Raw genomic sequence first — 22,801 nt, 5'->3', positions numbered from 1 at the left:
ACAGATCATCCAGACAGAAAATCAACAGGGAAACACAAGCCTTAAATGATACATCAGACCAGATGGATTTAATTGAATTTATAGGGCATTCCATCCGAAAACAGCAGAATACACTTTCTTCACAAGTGCACACTGAACATTCTGCAGGACAGATCACATCTGGGGAAACAAACCAAGCCTCGGTAAATTTAAGAAAACTGAAATCATATCAAGCATCCTTTCCGACCACAATGCTATGAGAGTAGAAATCAATTACAGGGAAAAAAAATTATAAAAAACACAAACACACGGAGGCTAAACAATATGTTACTAAACGACCAATGCATCACTGAAGAAATCAAAGAGGAAATCAAAAAATACCTAGAGACAAATGACGAAAACATGACGATCCAAAACCTATGGGATGCAGCAAAGGCAGTTCTAAGAGGGAAGTTTACAGCATACAATCTTACCTCAGGAAACAAGAAAAATCTCAAATAAACAACCTAACCTTAGACCTAAAGGAACTAGAGAAAGAAGAACAAACAAAACCCAAAGTGAGTAGAAGAAATCATAAAGATCAGAGCAGAAACAAATGAAATAGAGACAAAGAAAACAGTAAAAAAGATCAATGAAACTAAAAGCTGGTTCTTTGAAAAGATAAACAAAACTGATAAACCTTTAGCTAGAGACTCATCAGGGAAAAAAGGGAGAGGGCTCAAATCAATAAAATTAGACATGAAAAAGGGTAAGTAACAAATGACACCACAGAAGTACGAAGGATAATAACAGACTATTACAAGCAACTATACACCAGTAAAATGGACAACCTGGAAGAAATGGACAAATTCTTAGAAAGGTACAACCTTCCAAGGCTGAACCAGGAAGAAATAGAAAATAGGAACAGACCAATCACAAGTATTGAAATTGAAACTGTGATTAAAAAACTTCCAACAAACAAAAGTCCAGGACCAGATGGCTTCACAGGTGAATTATATCAAACATTTAGAGAAGAGTTAACACCTCTCCTTCTCAAACTCTTCCAAAAAGTTGCTGAGGAAGGAACACTCCCAAGCTCATTCTATGAGGCCACTGTCACCCTGATACCAAAACCAGACAAAAATACCACACAAAAAGAAAATTACAGGCCAATATCACTGATGAACACAGACACAAAAATTCTCACCAAAATACTAGCAAACAGAATCCAACAGCACATTAAAAGGATCATACACCATGATCAAGTGGGGTTTATTCCAGGGATGCAAGGATTCTTCAATATATGCAAATCAATGTGATAAACCATATTTACAAACTGAAGGAGAAAAACCATATGATCATCTCAATAGATGCAGAAAAAGCTTTCAATAAAATTCAACACCCATTTATGATAAAAACCCTCCAGAAAGTAGGCACAGAGGGAACTTACCTCAACATAATAAAGGCCATATACGACAAACCCACAGCCAACATCGTTCTTAATGGTGAAAAACTGAAACCATTTCCTCTAAGATCAGGAACAAGACAAGGTTGTCCACTCTCACCACTATCATTCAACATAGTTATGGAAGTTTTAGCCACAGCAATCAGAGAAGAAAAAGAAATAAAAGGAATCCAAATTGGAAAGAAGAAGTAAAGCTGTCACTGTTTGCAGATGACATGATACTATGCATAGAGAATCCTATGAGAAAACTACTAGAACTAATCAATGAATTTGGTAAAGTAGCAGGATACAAAATTAATGCACAGAAATCTCTGGCATTCCTATACATTAATGATAAAAAATCTGAAAGAGAAATTAAGGAAACACTCCCATTTACGATTTCAACAAAAAGAATAAAATACCTAGGAATAAACCTACATAAGGAGACAAAAGACCTGCATGCAGAAAACTATAAGACACTGATAAAAGAAATCAAAGGCGACACAAACAGATGGAGAGATATACCATGTTCTTGGATTGGAAGAATCAACACTGTGAAAATGACTATACTACCCAAAGCAATCTACAGATTCAATGCAATCCTTATCAAACTACCAATGTCATTTTTCACAGAACTAGAACAAAAAATTTCACAATTTGTATGGAAACACAAAAGACCCCAAATAGCCAAAGCAATCTTGAGAAAGAAAAATGGAGCTGGAGGAATCAGGCTCCCCGACTTCAGACTACACTACAAAGCTACAGTAATCAAGACAGTATTGTACCGGCACAAAAACAGACATATAGATCAATGGAACAGGACAGAATGCCCAGAGATAAACCCACTCACATATGGTCACCTTTTTTTTGATAAAGGAGGCAAGAATATACAATGGAGAAAAGACAGCCTCTTCAATAAGTGGTGCTGGGAAAACTGGACAGCTACATGTAAAAGAATGAAATTAGAACACTCCCTAACACCATACACAAAAGTAAATTCAAAATGGATTAAAGACCTAAATGTAAGACCAGACACTATAAAACTTTTATAGGAAAACACAGGCAGAACACTCTATGACATAAATCACAGCAAGATCCTTTTTGACCCACCTCCTAGACAAATGGAAATAAAAATAAACAAATGGGACCTAATGAATCTCAAAAGCTTTTACACAGCAAAGGAAAACATAAACAAGACAAAAAGACGACCCTCAGAATGGGAGAAAATATTTGTAAATGAAGCAACTGACAAAGGATTAATCTCCAAAATTTACAAGCAGCTCATGCAGCTCATTATCAAAAAAAACAAACAACCCAATCCAAAAATGGGCAGAAGACCTAAACAGACATTTCTCCAAAGAAGATATACAGATTGCCAACAAACACATGAAAGGATGCTCAACATCACTAATCATTAGAGAAATGCAAATCAAAACTACAGTGAGGTATCACCTCACACCAGTCAGAATGACCATCATCAAAAAATCTACACACAATACACACAATAAATGCTGGAGAGGGTGTGGAGAAAAGGGAACACTCTTGCACTGTTGGTGAGAATGTAAATTGATACAGCTACTACGGAGAACAGTATGGAGGTTCCTTAAAAAACTACAAATAGAACTACCATACGACCCAGCAATCCCACTACTGGGCATATACCCTGAGAAAACCATAATTCAAAAAGAGTCATGTACCCCAATGTTCACTGCAGCTTATTTACAATAGCCAGGACATGGAAGCAACCTAAGTATCCATCGACAGATGAATGGATAAAGAAGACGTGGCACATATATACAATGGAATATGATAAAGAAAATGTGGCACATATATACAACAGAATATTACTGAGCCATAAAAAGAAACGAAATTGAGTTATCTGCAGTGAGGTGGATGGAACTAGAGTCTGTCATACAGAGTGAAGTAAGTCAGAAAGAGAAAAACAAATACCATGCGCTAACACATATATATGGAATCTAAATACAAAAAAAAAGGTTCTGAAGAACCTAGGGGCAGGACAGGAATAAAGATGCAGATGTAGAGAATGGACTTGAGGACACAGGGAGGAGGAAGGGTAAGCTGGGAGGAAGTGAGAGAGTGGCATGGACATATATACACTACCAAATGTAAAACAGATAGCTAGTGGGAAGCAGCTGCATAGCACAGGGAGATTAGCTCGGTGCTTTGTGACCACCTAGAGGGGTGGGATAGGGAGAGTGGGAGGGAGACACAAGAGGGAGGAGATATAGGGATATATGTATAGCAGATTCACTTTGTTATAAAGCAGAAACTACCACACCACTGTAAAGCAATTATACGCTAATAAAGATGTTAAAAAAAATATACTAGCAAACAGAATCCAACAACACCTTAAAAGGATCATACACCATGATCAAGTGGGATTTATCCCAGGATGAAAGGATTCTTCAATATATGCAAATCAGTCGATGTGATACACCACATTAACAAACTGAAGAAAGAAATTATATGATCATCTCAATAGATGCAGAAAAAGCTTTTGACAAAATCCAACACCCATTTATGATAAAAACTCTCTAGAGAGCGGGCACAGAGGGAACCTACCTCAACATAATAAAGGCCATATAAGACAAACCCACAGCCAATATCATTCTCAATGGTGAAAAACTGAAAGCATTTCCTCTAAGATCAGGAACATGACAAGGATGTCCACTCTTGCCACTTTTATTCAACACAGTTTTGGAATTTCTAGCCACGGCATCAGAGAAGAAATAAAAGGAATCCGAATTGGAAAAGAAGAAGTAAAACTGTCACTGTTTGCAAATGACATTATACTATACACAGAGAATCCTAAAGACACTACCAGAAAACTACTAGAGCTCATCAGTGAATTTGCAGGATACAAAATTAATACACAGAAATCTCTTGCATTCCTATACACTAACAACAAAAGATCAGAAAGAGAAATTAAGGGAACACTCTCATTTACCATTGCAACAAAAAGAATAAAATACCTAGGAATAAACCTACCTAAGGAGGCAAAAGACCTGTACTCAGAAAACCATACGATGCTGATGAAAGAAATCAAAGATGACACAAACAGATGGAGAGATGTACTATGTTCTTGGATTGGAAGAATCAATATTGTCAAAATGACAATCAATATTGTCAAAATGACCCAAAGCAATCTACAGATTCAATGTGATCCCTATCAAATTACTAATGGCATTTTTCACAGAATTACAACAAAAAATTTTACAATTTGTATGGAAACACAAAAGACAAATTGCTTTGAATAGCCAAAGCAATTTTGAGAAAGAAAAACGGAGCTGGAGGCATCAGCCTCCCTGACTTCAGACTATACTACAAAGCTACAGTAATCAAAACAGTTTGGTACTGGCATTAAAAACAGAAATATAGATCAATGGAACAGGAGAGAAAGCCCAGAGATAAACCCACACATCTGTGGTCAACTAATCTATGACAAAGGAGACAAGAATATACAATGGAGAGAAGACAGTCTCTTCAATAAGTGGTGCTGGGAAAACTGGACAGCTACATGTGAAAGAGTGAAATTAGAACCCTCCCTAACACCATACACAAAAATAAACTCAAAATGGATTAAAGACCTAAATGTAAGGCCGAATACTATACAACTCTTAGAGGAAAATATAGACAGCACTCAACAGGCACATGAAAAGATGCTGAACATCACTAATCATCAGGGAAATGCACACCAAAACCACAATGAGCTATCACCTCACACGTGTCAGAATGGCTATCATCAAAAAGAATGCAAATAATGTTGGCAAGGATGTGGGGAAAAGGGAATTCTTATATACTGTTGGTGGAAATATAACTTAGTGCAGCCACTGTGGAAAACAGTATGGAGGTTTCTCAAAAAACTAAAAATAGGGCTTCCCCGGTGGCGCAGTGGTTGAGAGTCCGCCTGCCGATGCAGAGGACATGGGTTCGTGCCCCGGTCTGGGAAGGTCCCATGTGCCGCGGAGCAGCTGGGCCTGTGAGCCATGGCCACTGAGCCTGCGCGTCCAGAGCCTGTGCTCCGCAACGGGAGAGGCCACAACAGTGAGAGGCCCGCGTACCGCCAAAAAAAAAAAAAAAAAAAAAAATAGAACTACCATATGACCCAGCAATTCCATTCCTGGGTATATACCCCCAAAAAACCAAAACACTAATTCAAAAAGATAGATGTGCCCCAATGTTCATAGCAGCATTATTTACAATTGCCAAGATATGGAAGCAACCTAAGTGTCCATCAACAGATGACTGGATAAAGAAGATGTGGTACATATGTACAATGGAATACCACTCAGCCATAAAAATAATGAAATTTTGCCATTTGAAACAACATGGATGGACTTGGAGGGTATTACGATAAGTGAAATGAGTCAAACAGATAAATACTGTATGATATCACTTTTATGTGGAATCTAAAAAATAAAACAAACTGGTGACTATAACAAAACAGATATAGAGAACTAGTGTTTATCAATGGGGAGAGGGAAGGAAGGATGGGCCAGATAGGGGTACAGGATTAAGAAGTATGAGCTATTATGTATAAAAAACGGTACAAGGATATATTGTACAACACAGGGAATACAGTCAATATTTTATAATAACTATAACTGGATTATAACCTTTAAAAATTGAATCACTATATTGTATACCTGTAACATATAATATTATACATCAACTATACTTCAATTAAAAAAAACAAGCAAACTAAAATATATGTATATATATACACATATTGTATATGTATGTATGTATATAAATATACATATGTATACATTGTATATATACATATTCCATATGTATATAAATATATGTATACGTATATACATATATCGCTGACATAAATCACAGCAACATCTTTTTTGATCCACCTCCTAGAGTAATGAAAATAAAAACAAAAATAAACAAATGGGACCTAATTTAACTTAAAAGGTTTTGCACAGCAAAGGAAACCATAAACAAAATGAAAAGACAACCCACATGTGGAGAAAAGGGAACCCTCTTGCACTGTTGGTGGGAATGTAAATTGATACAGCCACTATGCAGAACAGTATGGAGGTTCCTTAAAAAACTAAAAATAGAATTACCGTATAACCCAGCAATCCCACTATTGGGCATATACCCAGAGAAAACCATAATTCAAAAAGACACAGGCACCCCAATGTTCACTGCAGCACTATTTACAATAGCCACGTCATGAAAGCAACCTAAATGCCCATAGATAGACAAATGGATAAAGAAGATGTGGCACATATATAAAATGGAGAATTACTCAGCCACAAAAAAAGGATGAAATTGGGTCATTTGTAGAGACGTAGATGGATCTAGAGACTGTCCTACAGGGTGAAGTCAGAAAGAGAAAAACAAATATCATATATTAATACATATATGTGGGACCTAGAAAGATGGTACAGATGAACCGGTCTGCAGGGCAGAAATAGAGACACAGATGTAGAGAACAAACGTATGGACACCAAGGGGGGAAAGCAACGGGGGGTGGTGGTGGTGGTGGGATGAACTGCGAGATTGAGACTGACGTATATACACTAATATGTATAAAACAGATAACTAATAAGAACCTACAGAAACTAACACACCAGTGTAAAGCAATTATACTCCAATAAAGATGTTAAAAAAAAAAAAGAAAGAAAAAACCCACAGAATGGAAGAAAGCATTTGCAAACGAAGCGACCAACAAGGGATTAATCTCCAAAATATACAAACAGTTCATGCAGCTCAATATCAAAAAAACAAACATCCCAGTCAATAAATGAGTGGAAGATCTAAATAGACATTTCTCCAAAGAAGACATGCAGATGGCCAAAAAGCACACGAAAAGATACTTAACATCATTAATTATTAGAGAAATGCCAATCAAAACTACAGTGAGGTTTCACCTCACACCGGTCAGAATGGCCAACATCAAAAAATCTACAAACAGTAAATGCTGGAGACGGTGTGGAGAAAAAGGAACCCTCTTGCACTGTTGGTGGGAATGTAAATCGGTACAACCATTATGGAGAACGGTATAGAGGTTCCTTAAAAAACTAAATATAGAACTACCATATGATCCAGCAATCCCACTCCTGGCCATATATCCGGAGAAAACCGTAATTCGAAAAGCTACATGCACCCCAATGTTCACTGCAGCACTGTTTACAATAGCCAAGACATGGAAGCAACCTAAATGTCCATCAACAGGTGAATGGAAAAAGAAGATCTGGTACATATACACAATGGAATACTACTCAACCATAAAAAAGAATGAAATAATGTCATTTGCAGCAACATGGATGGACCTAGGAATTGTCATACTAAGTGAAGTTAGACAAAAACAAATATCACATGATATCGCTTATATGTGGAATCTAAAAAAAGTGATACAAATAAACTTATTTACAAAACAGAAATAGAGTCACAGATGTAGAAAACAAGCTTATGATTACCGGGGGGAATTGGAGGAGGAATAAAATGGGAGATTGTGATTCGTATGTACATACTACTATATATAAAATAGATAATAAGGACCTACTGTATAGCACAGGGAACTCTACTCAACACTCTGTAATGATCTATATGGGAAAAGACCTTAAAGAGTGGATATATGCATAACTGATTCACTTTGCTGTACACCTGAAACTAACACAACATTGTAAATCAACTATACTCCAATAAAAATTAAAAAAAATTCAAGCGCCTCTTGGCCTCTACTGGCCCTGGTGAAAAAGGGTATGTAGAATGGGTTGGGGAACCTCTTCTGTAAAGACAGTAAACACTTGAGGCTTTGGGGGCTACCCCACCCACATCGTTTATTTTAAAAAAAACAGCTCCTTAAGAACGGAACAATCATTTTTAGCTCACAGACTGTACAAAACAGGCAGTGGACTAAATTGGCTTTGACCTGCTGACCCCTAGCGTAGGATAACGTGTCAATGCAAAGTTTAGGGATTAGAACTTGGAAACAGACCAGAGCCCATTTCAGCTGTGTTTATTTATTTAAAGGAAGAAATAGTTCTATAGGACTTCTGCAAACAGACTTTTAAGAAAATCTTGGTTACTACTGGCCCACAGAGTATGTGCAGAAGGCCCAGAATGCCTTCCATGATAGCCTCTTCCTTACCTTGCACCGCCAACAGCTCCCGGCACGTCTCTTAAATCATCAGAAGGTGCCTGCCAGGAAAGGAAACGCGGTCAGCCCCCACCTGCCGCAGCCATGCCCTGGCGTTCACCGGGCGGCAGGCCCTGAGCACTCCTTCGTGGCCCAGCAGGAGGCTCCTTGCTATCCCCACACTCCACCCTAGGGTGGATCTTGGGGCTCAGAGAGGCAGAGAGACTCACTCAGTCATCCTGCCAGTGCACAGCAGAGCTAAGATTCCCAACCGTGTCGGTCTGACCCCAGCCCACACTCCCAACCCCTGGGCCAAAGCCTCTCGCCCTCCGCAAGCTCAGCTTGTGCCTCCAGGTCTGGCATCTGAATGTTCCCTGTGCCATCCCACAGGGTCCATGTGGACCATCTACCAACTTGGTACCGGGCCAGCAGAGGACATGGTGAGCGGAGGCTGTGCAGCGCCTGGCAAGGCCCTCCCAATGGTCTCTGGGCAGTGGGGAAGACCTAGGGCTCAGGAGCCTCCTGCTGTGACCCTGGGGAGGGTGAAGGGAGAGTGCAGTGGAGTGCTGGGACAGAGCGAGGACTCTGCCCACTGCCCCAGTGCCACACGGCCGTGACACTGTGTTGGTGAAGAGAGACAGGGCTGGGCAGGCCCAGCTACCAAGCACACTCCCCACGCACACAGCAAATGAGCCCCTCGCACCACACCTGCCGTCCTCTTTCTTTCCAAGACACAGGAAGCAGCTCAGGGACCCTCAGGAGCAGCCACGGAAGAAGGAACAGAGTCACAGCGTGTCCCAGATTACCAGGGTGGGTGACGTGCAGAAACAGGCAAAATGGCGCAGGGGTGCCAGACAGCAGGGGGAGAAACTTCCTGATGGGTGCGGAGCCCAAACAAGCCACCCCTGACCAGGGCCTTCTGAACTTTCCCCAGGGAGTCTGCTCACATGCACTAAGGGTTATGTGGCTTTGCCCCCCAGGGTCCAGTAAGAGAAAACTGCCTATTCCCATCAGTCCAAAGAAAGAGACAGACGACAGACGCTAACTGAACAGACCCTTAACCACAAAGCAGAGCACACCAAGCACTGGCAGCATCTGCTACAACTCCAGCCAGGCCACCTCATATTTCCAGACAGCTTCAGGCAGAAGAGCTGGCCGCAGAGGAAACCAACCCCCAGAAGCAGGAGGAGGATGTTACCTGTCCCGCAGGGATGGACTCCAAGGAATCAGAGCATCCCCGCGCAATGGGCCGGTCCTCAGGAGTCAGACTGTCGGTGGATGACAGGCTGCTGGCCAGGGCCTCTTCTTGCACAAACATGATTCCTGGAGAGACCAGGGGCAGGCGGGTGGGGCAGGCGGGGCAGGGAGAGCAGCCATTCAACAAATGGGGCTGGGCCCTCGGGCAACTGGCATGGCTGGGGGCTAATCAGACCCCAAACCTAGCCACGTGGATTATAGAAGAAAATGTTGAAACTGAAATCTTAAAATAACTAGAAGAACAAATGACTGCTTATGTAATCTCACGGTAGGGAGAGATTTTCTGAGCCTAAATCCAAAGGAAGAAATTGAGGTGTGACTGCGTAAAAGCTAAACTTCTGTAAGTAAAAAGAGAAACCTAAACGCAACGAGAAAAAAGTGCTCACAACATTTGTCCAAGGCTTGTATCTTTAATCTATAAAACGCTCTTACAGATAACAAAAAATGGGGGGAGAAAATTAGAAATCCCATTAGGAGACTGCAAAGAATGAACAGACATTCCACAAAAGATCGGCCAACAGGCTTAACACAAGATAAAAGCTCACCCTCGCGAGCCATCAAAGAAGGGCAAGTTTGGCCTCTCACTTTGGCAAAGGTCAGGCTGTTTGGCCTAACTGGCAGAGGCAGGCACTGGGGTGCAAGCTGCCCCACCCATTTGGAGAGCAGTCTGGCAATATGTCCACCAAGAGCCTTAAACGTGTTTGCTCCTAGAGCGTCTTCACGGGGAAATGGTTCAAGTCCCCCCACCCGCCACTCCAGCATCCCTGTGGAGTTTTGCAGACACAGGAGCACAAGACCCCTCATCGGAAGGCCAGGCGTTCTTGCAGGCTCAGGTTTCCTCCAGGGCTGGCGAGGACAACCGATGCCCACCTTCCCACAGGACACATCCCACTGACCCTCCCCTGGGCCACCGCCCGTGGACAGCACGCTCTGACTCACTTGGGCTGCTTTTGAAGCCTGCTGATGCTGTTGTATTATTATTACAGCTTGTCTGGGCCCATTACTTCACTCCAGACATTTTCCACACTGGTTGAGGGTAAAATCTTTTTTAACTTTCTCCTAAATGCAGCTGATTGGATGAATGCTGGGCATCAACTCCAAGTTTCGCAGAAACCTGGAGGAGCCCAGGGCTTGCCTCCATAGCCTGGCTTTACCACCAGTCACCACGGCCCAACAAAATGCCTCAGAGAACTCAGAGCCCCAGAGGTCACAGGCCCTCGTCCAGCTCAGCTGCTAGCTGGGGTCAGGACAACTCACAATGGCCCAGGTCCTCTGCCCATGGGCTAGGCAGGCAGATGGCCCAAGCCCAGACACCCCCCAGGGCAAAGCAGCAGGGGCTGTGCACAGGCAGGAAGGGCAGCAGGCACACTGCCAGGCATGAAGCGTGCTGCTCTCTCCTGGAATCCACCCCCTCCTCCCTCACATGCTCAGGTCCTACCATCCTTTGACATTCACCTCACATACAACTCCACTGCAAAGTCCTCTCTGCTCTAGACAGACTTCTGTCTTCCACAAATGACCCAAATCATTCTGCCCTGTTCTCCCTTCGGGGTACAGCTCATCTTCCCAAGAGGCTCCAAGTTCCTCAGGGGCACTGTCCTGGTCATCTTGAAACCCTCCGAAAAGGACGTAGGTAGGAAGCCCCTACTGACCCCTTCTGATGGACCAGAAGCAGTGCTAAGTGTTTCCCCAGGATTAGCTCATGCACGCCTCCCGTTATTTACCACAGCTCATCAAATCTAAGATGCGTAGATGTGGCGCCATCTTGGTCTCAGCAGGTGTCCACGGGTTTTCACACAACTCCATCACGAATACCAGCTGGCTGACAGCAACTATGAGACGCCACTGACTGAAAGATGCATCTCAATTTCAAAGAAGTCACAAGGTGGAAATGTGTGCATCTTAGAATCGATGAAGTAGGGTAGAGAAAACAGAGCCTCGGGAGGCAACAAGTTGCTCGAGGGACCACAGCCAGAAAGCTGGGATGCACTCAGGTGCCCCAGCCCAGGTGCCTGCTCCTAACCCCTTCTCTACGGCCTCCTCTCAGCCCCTGGACCTGGCTGGAGAATCAACTCGGTCATTTTGCACATCAGTCCCTGTGGCCACAACCCTCCATGGCTCCAACAAGCCGGCTAACAGCTCCTGAGATGACCAGAGGCCTGGTGTTTACTGGACAGCGCCCATCCAGGCAGGCCCCCGGGGGCCCAGTTTATTCACAAGTATATTCACTGCTACAGAACTGGGCTGGGAACAAAGCTGCTCCCCCACCTAGGGAGAAATCCTCGCCCACGCAGGCAAAGTCCAACAGCATGTGGCTGAACACAAACTTCTGCGGATTCCTCCACGTTAGCAAGAAAAAGAACATTTTCCTGTCACTACCCACCCAAGCCCTGTTTGCAACTGAGGAAATGTGGATAGGGACAGTCTTTCTGCTTCCTTCCTGGACTGTGGTCTGTACAAACAAGTGGTCAGAAAGGGCCACTCAGAGAATGGGACAGGGGACATTAGAATGCTTAGACGGGGCCCAACCTTTGTTGTTTCTCACCAAAAGGAAAGAGATGTGCACACAGAGACATCCACTGCAGTTTTATTTATAAGAGGTGCAGATCTGGAGACAACGTCTAAAGGTCCAGTAGCGGGAAAGGGGAAGACTACAGTGAGCCACTGTGTGGCGTGTCCCCAGGAGCGGGGGCAGCGAGGAAAGGGGCTGAGGCCTGGGCCTGGCTGGTGCAGAGGCTTTGCCACCAAAGGGGGCACTGCCCGCAGCTACGGCTGTAGGGGCAGACGCCTCCCTCGCCGCCTGCGGCTCACTCATTCCCCGTCTCAACAAACGCTGACTGAGAACAGGATGGGCCCTGGCCCCAGAGCCTAGCCATGCGGTCCCCCCACAGGCACGCAGGGCTGTGACAGGCAGCTCGGGGCGGGGGGCCTGAGGAGGGCTCTGACCCCTTGGCAGGAGACACGGTCAGGAAAGCATCTTCACAGTGATACAAACCCCCTCCCCTTTTACGTAAAAAAATAAAACCGAAATTTCTCAGTCAAGAGTGTTACAAAAGCAAACGGACGACTGCTCCAGCACCAACGTCCCCATCCACTCTCTGGCTCACGTCCACGGCTGTGACCTCGGTGCGCTGCCCTGCGCAGGCTCTCTGACTCAACCCAGCACTTCTCCTTTCTTATCCAGCCTTCCCCTCGGCTGTGATGGCTGCAGGGTATTCTGGAGGACCACAGCTTAATCTCCCTCTCACTCTGACGTCCATCACGGCCCATGTTTAGCTAGCGTAAACAGTGCTGCAGTGAGCATCTCACCTCCCACTTCCCTGTTATCTTATCCCGCTAAGATAAAATCCCCACCAGCGGGGTTACCAGGTCAAGGGGTGGAAACGTTTTTCTGGCTCTTGAAACATAGGGTCAAACTGTTTTCCCAAGACCTCACACCAAGTTCTCCGTCTCCAGGAGCCCGGGTGGGCGGCGTTCTTTCCTGTGTGCCCCGAGCCTCGGCTCCACTCGGGACGGCACACCCTCCCCTCTTCCGTGGGGGCCGGGCCAGCAGACACTCATGGGACCTGCTTCACTCACTCATCTCCGAGGATGCCTGGGTTCAGAGGTGAAAGCCCTTTGAAAACGCTAAGACAGTGGGTGGATGAAAGGGATTGGTCTTCCATGGGTTCACAGACAGCCCATCTGGGCCCCACCAACACAGCGTTTGGGGCTGGGTCATACCACCAGGGCCATGGCAATGAGGCACGCTCCCCACGCAGGTATCGGGGTGCCCGACTTAGGGAAGTAACCAGGCCTGGGTTCCCATGAACAAGGAGCCAGTCTGCCCCCACTGCCTGTGGGCCAGTGGGGTCCTTATGGGCCAGCAGCCAGTTCAAAGAGCACACCCCGTGGTACCCTAGAGGATCTGGATGTGTGTGTCAGAGCAATTGGGAGTCCTCACTAAGCAAACCTCAGCCAGGCACCCCCCCCCCCAGGCATGCGCCACCCCGAGAGGGGCTGGTGTGGAGACAGCACCACGCCCTCCCTGCATCTGAACCATGTAGGGAACAGGTGCCGGCATCTCTCCCCCAACGCCAGCCCAGCTGGGGGCCCAGGCAGGGCACGTGCAGCTCTACCAGGGAGAAAGATACACAGGCGATTACCTTGGTTGGAGAGGATGGGCTGGGGCAGGGAGGCAGAGGTGGGAGCCACGGTAGGAGGGGAGCTGCTGGGCCTGACGCACGGGGCAGCAGACAGCCTAGAATCCTCACTGACCTGAGGAGAAGTGCTGAGTCAGTCGGGGAGAGGAGATAGATCCAGAAGAAGAGAACAGAGCCTGGCAGAGCCTGGGATGTGAGAAGCTCATGGCTCTCACAAACATCAGTGACAGGGAAAGAGATCTTAACCAACCCTCAGCAACCCCATGCAGCAAGTCCTATCGTGACCCCCCATCTCACAGACGAGAACAGAGCGGGCGTGAAAGCCCAGGGTCATGCAGCCTGGGGTGCGGGGGGTGCAGCCAGGACTCCCTGGCCTGGAGTGCTCCCTGGCCCAGTTCCACTGCAAGCCAGCTCCTTCCCCGGCTGGCTCCTCACCACCCCTCCTCCCAGCTCCCACACAAAGACTCACCTTCTTCTCGGGGTTGCTTAATTTGGACCTGACCTCCTTGGCTTTCTGAATTGCTTTTAGCACTTCCACCGTGTCCAACTCCTTCTCTGTGGTCACTGTGTTGTCCAGACAGACCTACAGTGTCCAGAAAATGGCTATCAGCATAGGTGCTGGCAAGCATTGAGGGAGCAGAATGGCAGGGTCCCACCGAGGGGTGGGCCAGGCGCCGTGAGGACACAGGAGGCTGCAGAGGCTCAGCCTGCTGGGAGGTGAGCTCCTCGCCACCCATGGAAGCGACCTGGGAACTCCTTGGAGTGGCCCAGGGAGGTCCCACACTGCCTAGCCCAGTTCTGGGAGTCCCTCTCCAGGAAAGGAAGGAAGGGCTGCAGGGGCCACTGTGAAGGCCTCTGAGGTGGCTGGGAGAGGGGGGAAGCTGGTGCCTTGAACTAAGCCTCCAATTATGGCGGAACTCAGATCTGCAAAGAGCAAGGGGAGGGCCTTCTGGGCTGGGGAACTGGGAGGGCAAAGGCATGGGAAGCAGGCAGAAGGGCAGGGACGCCACCTGCAAGTGTAGGAGGGAGCTGTGGCCCGGCAGGCAGGCAGCGGGGAGCAGCAGTGTGGTCAAATGAGGGAAGGTCCCAAGGGCCTGGGAGCCAGGGAGGGGAGGAGGTGACATCTTGTGAATGTTGTCTTGGTGACAATGTGGAGAAAGGTGCACTTGGGGCTGAAAAGAGATGGGAGGGGTTGGGGGGAGGATGCAAATAGACTCCCAGGTATCTTCCAGCCTGGGATTTGGGGAGAGCGGAGGGAGCCTGCTTGAGGCTGAGGAGGCAGGTGAACCTGGAGGCGGACCTGTTGGGCTAGCGGGGCAGCAGGCGGCCACCTGGCAGACAGCAGATGGGCTGGGTGACACTGGCCAAGGTGGGCAATCCCTTCAGGTTTATGGTCAGACTTTATGGCCAGAGGTTGTCCAGGAAATATAATTATTTCAGATATCTTATTCCTGACCCTTGTCTACAATAAACATTACTTTTTAACAAATTGAAGACAGTCCCTCCACATTCAGGCTGTGCCTGTTGGTTCCTGGGGAGCACCCCAACCTGAAGCTCTGACAGAGGTGAGGGGAAGCCCACTGAGGAAGCACGGCAGCCAGTGGCCCCCAAGAGGAGATGCATGAGGGACCCTTTTCCTGGGGAGGCAGCGGACTGCCCAGATCTGAAAGGCCCCTCAGGGTCAGGACGTCCTTCTGAATCAGGCAAGTATACGTAAGCGGATGTCACCTCCAGCTGACCCCTCCCCAAGCAGCTTACCTCCGAGGCCCGCTCTCCAAACTGAGCCAGCACCTTGGTCCGGTAGTCAGGGATGATGCTCAGAGGGTTGTTCAGCAGAGCCACATGCTCCAGACACGGGAGGCTGCCGATGCTCCTGATCTCCTCCATCTGCAAGGCATTCCCGTGTCCCTTCTTTAGCACTTCAGCAAGGTGACCACACACTTGACAGTCAAAGAAAGGAAGCCCACTATTCTCGCTAAAGTGATCAACGCCAAGGCACAGCGACTCCAGAACCCCAAGACCCTTCTGGGGCACAGCTCACCTGTTCGATTCTATTGTCACTGAGATCCAGGTTGACCAGGGAGTAGAGCTTGTGCAGGCCACTCAGACTCCCCAGGAGGTTGCCTGCCAGGTTCAGGGTCTTGATGTTCCCCAATTTGGTGTGAACCCCTTCCAAGAAGGAGAGCTTGTTGTAGGACAGGTCCAGGTGCACGAGGTTGTACAGGTGCTACGGCAGCATTGAGAACAGAGTAAAGTGGTTAAGGTCAAGGCTCCAAAGAAAGGGGACTGACATTAAGGGTGTGATGGGCCTTCCAACCTAAAATGACCAGTTCCTCTGACAGTTATTCCGAAGGGAAATCCCTCTTCCCTGCACAGGTTACAGCCAGCTGCATCCCCCGCACGGGCTTTGAAAATGAGACTGTCCGTCTTCACAATGGAGGCACATCATCTTCATCTCACTCGATTTGTATTTACACATCTTTTCTAATTTGGGGGAACTAGAGCAACAAACGCTCAGTGTGCATCATTGGGACCCAAAGGGAAGGGCAGCAGCCCCTGCCTTTACAAACCTCTGGTGCATGCAGACACCTTTCGAGGACCCATGAGAGAAACCCCAGAGTACGGCCAAACTCCCAAGGCTGCATCTCAGGAGAATGGGACCTTGTGAGAAGCCTGCAGGTAATAATGGTCTCCAAAGACACAAATTACCTGCAGATTGTCCACGACCAGCACTCCATTGTGACTCAGGTCCAGGAACTCAATCTTTGGAATCAGTTTCTTGTGAAAGAAAAGATAACACATGACGTTATCCTAGGAAGCTGGACCCCACATGGCCCCTGGACATGGTGGACAGACAACCTGGGAGGCTTCCTCCTGACCACAGACTCCTGGGCTGGCCATCTGTGCGGGGCCCCTGACGTGACACCTCCCAGTGCCCACCCAGAAACACGTCCTCAGGAACACAGAACACAGGGACTCCAGTGCTGAGCACGACCCACTGTTTTTACGGAACACTTGGCTTGTAAAAATGACAAATGGGGCTTCCCTGGTGGCGCAGTGGTTGAGAGTCTGCCTGCCGATGCAGGGGACACGGGTTCGTGCCCCAGTCTGGGAAGATCCCACATGCCGCGGAGCGGCTGGACCCGTGAGCCACGGCCGCTGAGCCTGCGAGTCCGGAGCCTGTGCTCCACTACGGGAGAGGCCACAACAGTGAGAGGCCCGCGTACAGCAAAAAAAAAAAAAAAAAAAAAAAAGACAAATGGCAAGGTTGCAGACAGAAGGAGGTATGTCCTTCAACTCTACCCACACCCACTGAGAGGCACAAGTACAGGAATCACAGTCCTACTGCCCAAGTACCATCTGGATGTCACTCTTACATGGGCACATCTAGAACCTTTCTTTTTTTTGGCTGTGCCACGCGGCATGCAGGATCTTAGTTCCCTGACCAGGGATCAAACCCGTGCTCCCTGCAGTGGAAGTGCAGATTCTTAACCACTGGACCACCAGGGAAGTCCCTGGAACCTATAGACTGATTTTTCTGCTACACTCCTTGGGAATAAATTTCACCACTTACTGTGTTTCTGTTCTATCAAATGTACATGCAATTAATACACTTCATTTGGTTCTAAGCACTCCTCACCTCGTTTAAATAACCCAATTTTGAAATTAACTTAAAAATTACAGGCAATGTACAGAGTGCTGGGTACAGGTTTTCAGTGGTCCTTCTAGAAAAAGCCAGGTTAAATATCCAACCCCAGGGTCTGGTCAGGCCGTGGAGAGCGTACCACAGACTCATCGATCTCAGAGATGCTGTTGTGACTCAAGTCCAGAGCGGTCAGCGCCTGCCACATGGGGATGATGGCAGTCACAGTGCCCTCCAGGGCTGCTCCTGCTGGTTCCCACTCATCAAATTCTGAGGCTTCAGGAACGAGGACTTCCTGTGTAAGAACATCTGGTGAGCACCACACGTGGGCCCTCATGCAACACTGACTGGGAACACAATCGTTGCAAAATTTCAGGAAGGGCTGGAGCATATTTAGTATGTGGAAGTGAACTTGCATTAAAATGGGGCTTTTGGTTCATATGCCTTGAAATGATTGTGAAATAACTGAAGAGTTCAGAAACATAACAGCCACTTGGAATATGTTCTGGCCCTACTTGAGCAAATGCTTTTCCAGCTCGCAAGAGCCTCGTTATACGGTGATGCCTTTTCTGGCTTAAATCTCAGAGACTGAAGGTCAGAATTTGCAGTGTTCCCAGGCAGCTGTGCTTTACAAGCTGGCACTGTGGTCCCCGTGGTGGACAGTAGGCCCTTTAACCATAACTTTACAAGGTAAAATCCAGCAGACCTGAGACAGGGGAGCAGCACAGAGCACAGGGGCACCATCCGAGGGGAGGGAGGCAGGCAGGCCTCCTTGTTTCGATTTCTGGTGCCCTTTGATAAGACCTCTCCTCTTGCAATGGATCATCTTGGGCTCCTTGGGTCCAGGCAGCAGGGAGTGCCTCCCAGAGGGGCAAGGCTGCCTGACACAAGCCTCCTCCTTTCAGCCAGTAGCCTCAAGACAAAGACTTTTCACCAAACCAAATCTTGATCAGACACTCTAAGTTCTAAAAGTGCCACAATGTTTCTTTCTAGAAGAATTTTAACATTACTAAGATGCAACCCATAAAGAGAGAGATCTCTTACACTCTCAGTTTGCATATTTGTGTCACTCACATACAAACAACAGGGCCCAGCATACACAACTTGGCCTGTCTACTCAAGTCCACTGAGAACAAGATACGAACGAGTGCCACACCAAGGCTTTTTATGTTTAGAGAAACATTTTTATCAGTCCACGTAATAATTGTTCTGACACTCGCCGCTGCTAAACAATTTGGTTATTAAAAAAACAGTGGCTTTTTCCATGGGAAGGGGTTACCCAGTTCCTTAAAATCTCTCGTTTAACAGTGTTGATTTTGGGCTGAAGCGTCCCAGGGACCGTCGAGCACTGGGAGGTGAGTGTGCGGCTGACCAGAGGAAGTCTGGCTTCTGGCTCCTGACAGATGGCAGCAGAGTTCGCATGATCCTCCATGGGAAGACCACAGTGCAGGACTCTGCCCCTCAGACAGCACCCTGGGCGGTAACAGGTTGCACTTACCTTCATGGAAGTTGCTGAGAAGCGGACACTCATCGTGGCCAAGGTGGGCTTGGACGCGACCAGCCCCCGGATGCGCTTGGCATCACAGTGACTTATCTGGAACAAGAACAGCTACGTCTCAGAAACGGCATCACTGCTCCACCAGAAGTCCCAGGAAGTGGGTGTTCATCACCCACACACAAAAGGAGCACAACCATCGGTGACCCCGAATCCTTCGAGACAGGAGGTGACTTAAACCTTAAGTCTCTCCTTTCCTCAATTTTTAGTGTTAACTAAACATTCTCTGAAGTAGCTTATGAGATAATGAACCATGAACTCCATTTTCTCTGAAGGGCTGCTTGGGGCTTGGCAGCTGGACACAAAGTGAGGGCCAGGGACAGCAGAGCTGGAGAGCCGATGACTTCACCAGCCTCACTTCACTGGCCTCAGCGGCCCTGCAGGAGGAGGGAGGGGTACAGGCCAAAGCACCCTCCCTCAAGCCTGCCCAAGGGCTACACACCCCGCCCGGCGGAGCCTCAGCCTGCCCAGCCAGCCAGCCAGGCACTCCTCTCACTTCCCAGCCCCACTCACCTGTGCTGATCGAGGCACAAATGCCCATTGAGGGAATGGCCCTCAAGGTCTCTGAGACAATTGCAGCACATTGCAGAGTCAGACTCAGCTGCACTCAGATCCCAGCTTCCCCCTCGTTAACTGTGTGATCCTGGCCAAACTTCCTTACCTCCCTAAGCCTCAGTTTTCTCAACTGTAAAATGGGAATACAAGTGCCCACTTCACATGGTTGAGAAGATTCCATCAAGGAGTGAACATCAGACATGCGGCACAGGGCTGAACACAAAAGCATTGATTTCTCATTGCTGAGATGAGAAAATTTTTATTATTCATTACTGAGTCCCCTCTCATTTATTTAAAAAGTGGTAACAAAATTGGCATTGTGAACCCAGGAGTTTAGCAGTGAGTAATGCGAAGTATTTCTTGTTAGGTGTAGGCATGCCAGAGAGCAGAGGACCCTCCAAACCCTCTGCTGATCTGCCTTGGGAGACAAAGACTTGGAATTGGCTCTGCCTGACCCTCAGGATGGCTTCCCAGCACCTCAACTCGCACAATGAGGAAGCCCAGAAGGAGCTGGGCACTAGTGCTCCATCCTGTCCAAATGCTGCAGGGGTGGGGACATGCAGACCAGCCAAGAATAGCAGAAGCCCCTCTTTTTCCGCCTTCAGATGGGCCTAACTTACCTAAATGGAATCTGCCACATACTGACAAACACAAAAGCAACAGTGTCTGACAATTAAATCCAGACACCCAACATTGGGAACACTCCATAGCCAAAGATAGGATGGTCAGAATGCAAGACCATCCTGCACAGGGCTCAGCCCCGCCTGCATTCCAGGGGCCCTGGGCCTTACCTCCACCTGATGAAGAGACTTGAATATTGACAGATCAAAAGGCAGAAGCTGCTCCTGAATGTTGCTGGTCCCAAAAGGTCCTTCTGTGCCAGAAACCTACAGCCAAATAAATGGCTTGAATTAGAGATGCTGCTGTAACAACCACTTCCCATCCATGTTCACAGGGCGGTGCTACAGCAACTACCAAACCGCACTCGAAGCTTCGCCTGGCTGTGAGAGGCAGGCTGGGCATGTACTCCCACTCACCACTTCCACGGTCAACAAAGCAGGCTAAAGCGGACGTTTAAAGCGAGGGGCCATTGGTTCACGACTGCCCCCTGGTGCTCACAGCTGAAAGCACAGTGCCAAGATCACCAAATGCAGCCTTCCTTCCCTCAGGGCCCACGGAGTCTCCACACACACATACTGCCAGGCTAGGAGGTGCATGCCCACGACTGAGTAGCTCTCCCCGACCGAGCTGCCCCATCTTTACCTTAAGGTACTTAAGGCGACAGGTGAAGTCCAGGATGTGCCCCAGGTCAGTCTTGGCATCCCCGCTGGCGCACGTGGGCTTTCCCTGCTGCAGCTGCTCGGTGACCGCGTACAGCTGCAGGGGCCTGATGGCAAAGACCTCACCGGCCCCCAGGAGCTGTTCTCCTGCAACAGCCATAGCCCGTGGGGTAAGCACTGAGCCCCAGCCCCAGCCCCACTGTGTGGCCAGGGCACCGGCACACCTGGCCAACAGTGGACAAGCACTTGGCCAGCACCCATTAGATGCACCGAGTCGGGAGGAAGCCATGGTCCTGAGAATGCAGGAGCGGCCCCCCTCCTGAGCTGACTGCATGCAGGGGAGACCCAGGACACGTGATTACAAAGGAGGGAAGAGCCACGGGAATTTGCAGCTGGGGAACCTCCCTGAGTTAAAAATCTGAGGCACTGGGCCAGGAGAAAGCTGATGCAGGCAGCACTGTGGGCATCGGGCCCATGCTGCAACCTCCAAGATGCAGACGTCTTAAGGTTAGGTGAGGCCTAAGGTGCCAGCACAGTACAGGGCCTGAGAGCAGGAGGGGGTTCTGAGCCAAGCCAGACAGACTGGCATTTGGTCCTCGTTTTGCTCCTTCCAACCATGTACCTTCCAACCACGTTACCTGCCTTCAGGCAGGTAACTGGGCCTCTTATCCTCAATGCCCTTCTCTGGCCCTCCTGGGGGGAGGCAGTAAGATACAAACACAAGGCTAGACCACAAGCACTCTTTACATCTTAGCTACCATTACTGTGCTCTCTGGCAGGGCCGCGACCCTAAGTTAGCTTCTGTTTGCCATCGGAATCTTTTTAGGTAAGGACAGACCCGGTGCAAAGGGCAGCATGCCACCCACCTTCCAGAACTCCACCATAAGGCCCTGGAATAGATCCTGAGCCTGGGATTGGCCCCCGACACAGGGACCCGGGGGTCCTAAGGTGAAGAATACAGCTCCTCAGACCTGCAGAACAGGTAGGTGGGCAGGCCTGGCTGTGGACGAGGTCCAGGGATTTGGGCAACCCCAGGTAGGTGGGCCCTGGTTAGGACTCACTTGGCACAGAGCAACTGATGGAGTTCTGTGCCACCCAGGGCCCCTGGCTGCCTAACAGGGCTGGGCAAGTTGCACCCAGTATTTCAAGGACCCCTGGCCATATACCTTTTTCAAAGAGCTCCTCAGCCAGTGCTGCAGTGATGCCATTAATCTCCTGCAGAGAAAACAAAACCCACAGTCAGGAAATGCACCTGCTCCCAGTCACTGGGACTTGCACATTCCCTGCTATCGACCCCCTCTGCTGTTGCAATGCCAGCTTTCCAGAAAGTAAAACAAAATGGAGAGAACAAACTAAAATGAATCAAAGAGCTCAGAAAAGTAAACAATATTTCCAGCTAAAGGGACATTTGAAATGTCTCCTCCAAAGGAGAACCGAATAGACTAACACTGCAACTCCAAGGCCACTCAGGCACTGGCTGAGAACACCACGCCCGGGAGGCTGCAAAGCTTGGCCATGTCAAGAGCTGGCTGGGAAGCCAGCAGCTCCCCAGACTGGCCCTGGGGGATTCCTAGGAGACGCATGGTAGAGAGACAGTCCTGTTTCTTCTCGAAAAGAGGCTCCCATCACCCTGCTGGGAAAAAGGGCCTCCCAGAGCTAACCCTGCCTGAGAGGGACCATTTCTACTGACATTCATGCCCCACACGTATCTTAGGAAAGAGCAAGCGCCCGCTCTCTTCCTGTGCCCATCCCTTCAAGCCCTGCAACAGCACCACTCAGCCCAGGGTCATGAGAAAGAGGCATGAAAGGATTTCCTTTTAGAGTGATGGGATAAAGGAGGCACG

At 48.1% G+C, this 22,801-nt stretch overlaps 1 protein-coding gene across 10 annotated transcripts in view; it reads right to left on the bottom strand.

Moving 5' to 3' along the window:
* NISCH (nischarin) overlaps nucleotides 1-22,801 on the bottom strand; it is a 42,945-nt gene that overhangs the window by 9,791 nt on the left and 10,353 nt on the right. For 9 of the 10 annotated variants that reach the window (XR_003435833.1, XM_027121042.1, XM_027121044.1 and 6 more), the window contains exons 4-15: nucleotides 22,124-22,172; nucleotides 20,941-21,104; nucleotides 20,469-20,564; nucleotides 19,066-19,161; nucleotides 17,710-17,862; nucleotides 16,634-16,702; nucleotides 15,966-16,151; nucleotides 15,683-15,811; nucleotides 14,394-14,507; nucleotides 13,928-14,039; nucleotides 9,724-9,848; nucleotides 8,538-8,587 (exon numbers count right to left, since the gene is read on the bottom strand). Coding sequence is in view for 9 of the 10 variants with exons in the window: in XM_027121042.1 (XP_026976843.1) it covers nucleotides 8,538-8,587; nucleotides 9,724-9,848; nucleotides 13,928-14,039; nucleotides 14,394-14,507; nucleotides 15,683-15,811; nucleotides 15,966-16,151; nucleotides 16,634-16,702; nucleotides 17,710-17,862; nucleotides 19,066-19,161; nucleotides 20,469-20,564; nucleotides 20,941-21,104; nucleotides 22,124-22,172 (1,343 nt within the window). In the remaining variant the exon portion in view is untranslated. Of the gene's footprint in view, nucleotides 1-8,537; nucleotides 8,588-9,723; nucleotides 9,849-12,351; nucleotides 13,378-13,927; nucleotides 14,040-14,393; nucleotides 14,508-15,682; nucleotides 15,812-15,965; nucleotides 16,152-16,633; nucleotides 16,703-17,709; nucleotides 17,863-19,065; nucleotides 19,162-20,468; nucleotides 20,565-20,940; nucleotides 21,105-22,123; nucleotides 22,173-22,801 lie in introns of those variants that run through there. The other variant, XM_027121050.1, reaches the window with a different exon arrangement.

This window comes from Aethalodelphis obliquidens, unplaced genomic scaffold (assembly GCF_003676395.1).
Source record: "Aethalodelphis obliquidens isolate GAN/ISIS:26980383/991018 unplaced genomic scaffold, ASM367639v1 scaffold22, whole genome shotgun sequence".
Classification (NCBI taxonomy): domain Eukaryota; kingdom Metazoa; phylum Chordata; class Mammalia; order Artiodactyla; family Delphinidae; genus Aethalodelphis; species Aethalodelphis obliquidens.
This window is presented reverse-complemented; position numbering and strand designations above follow the sequence as displayed.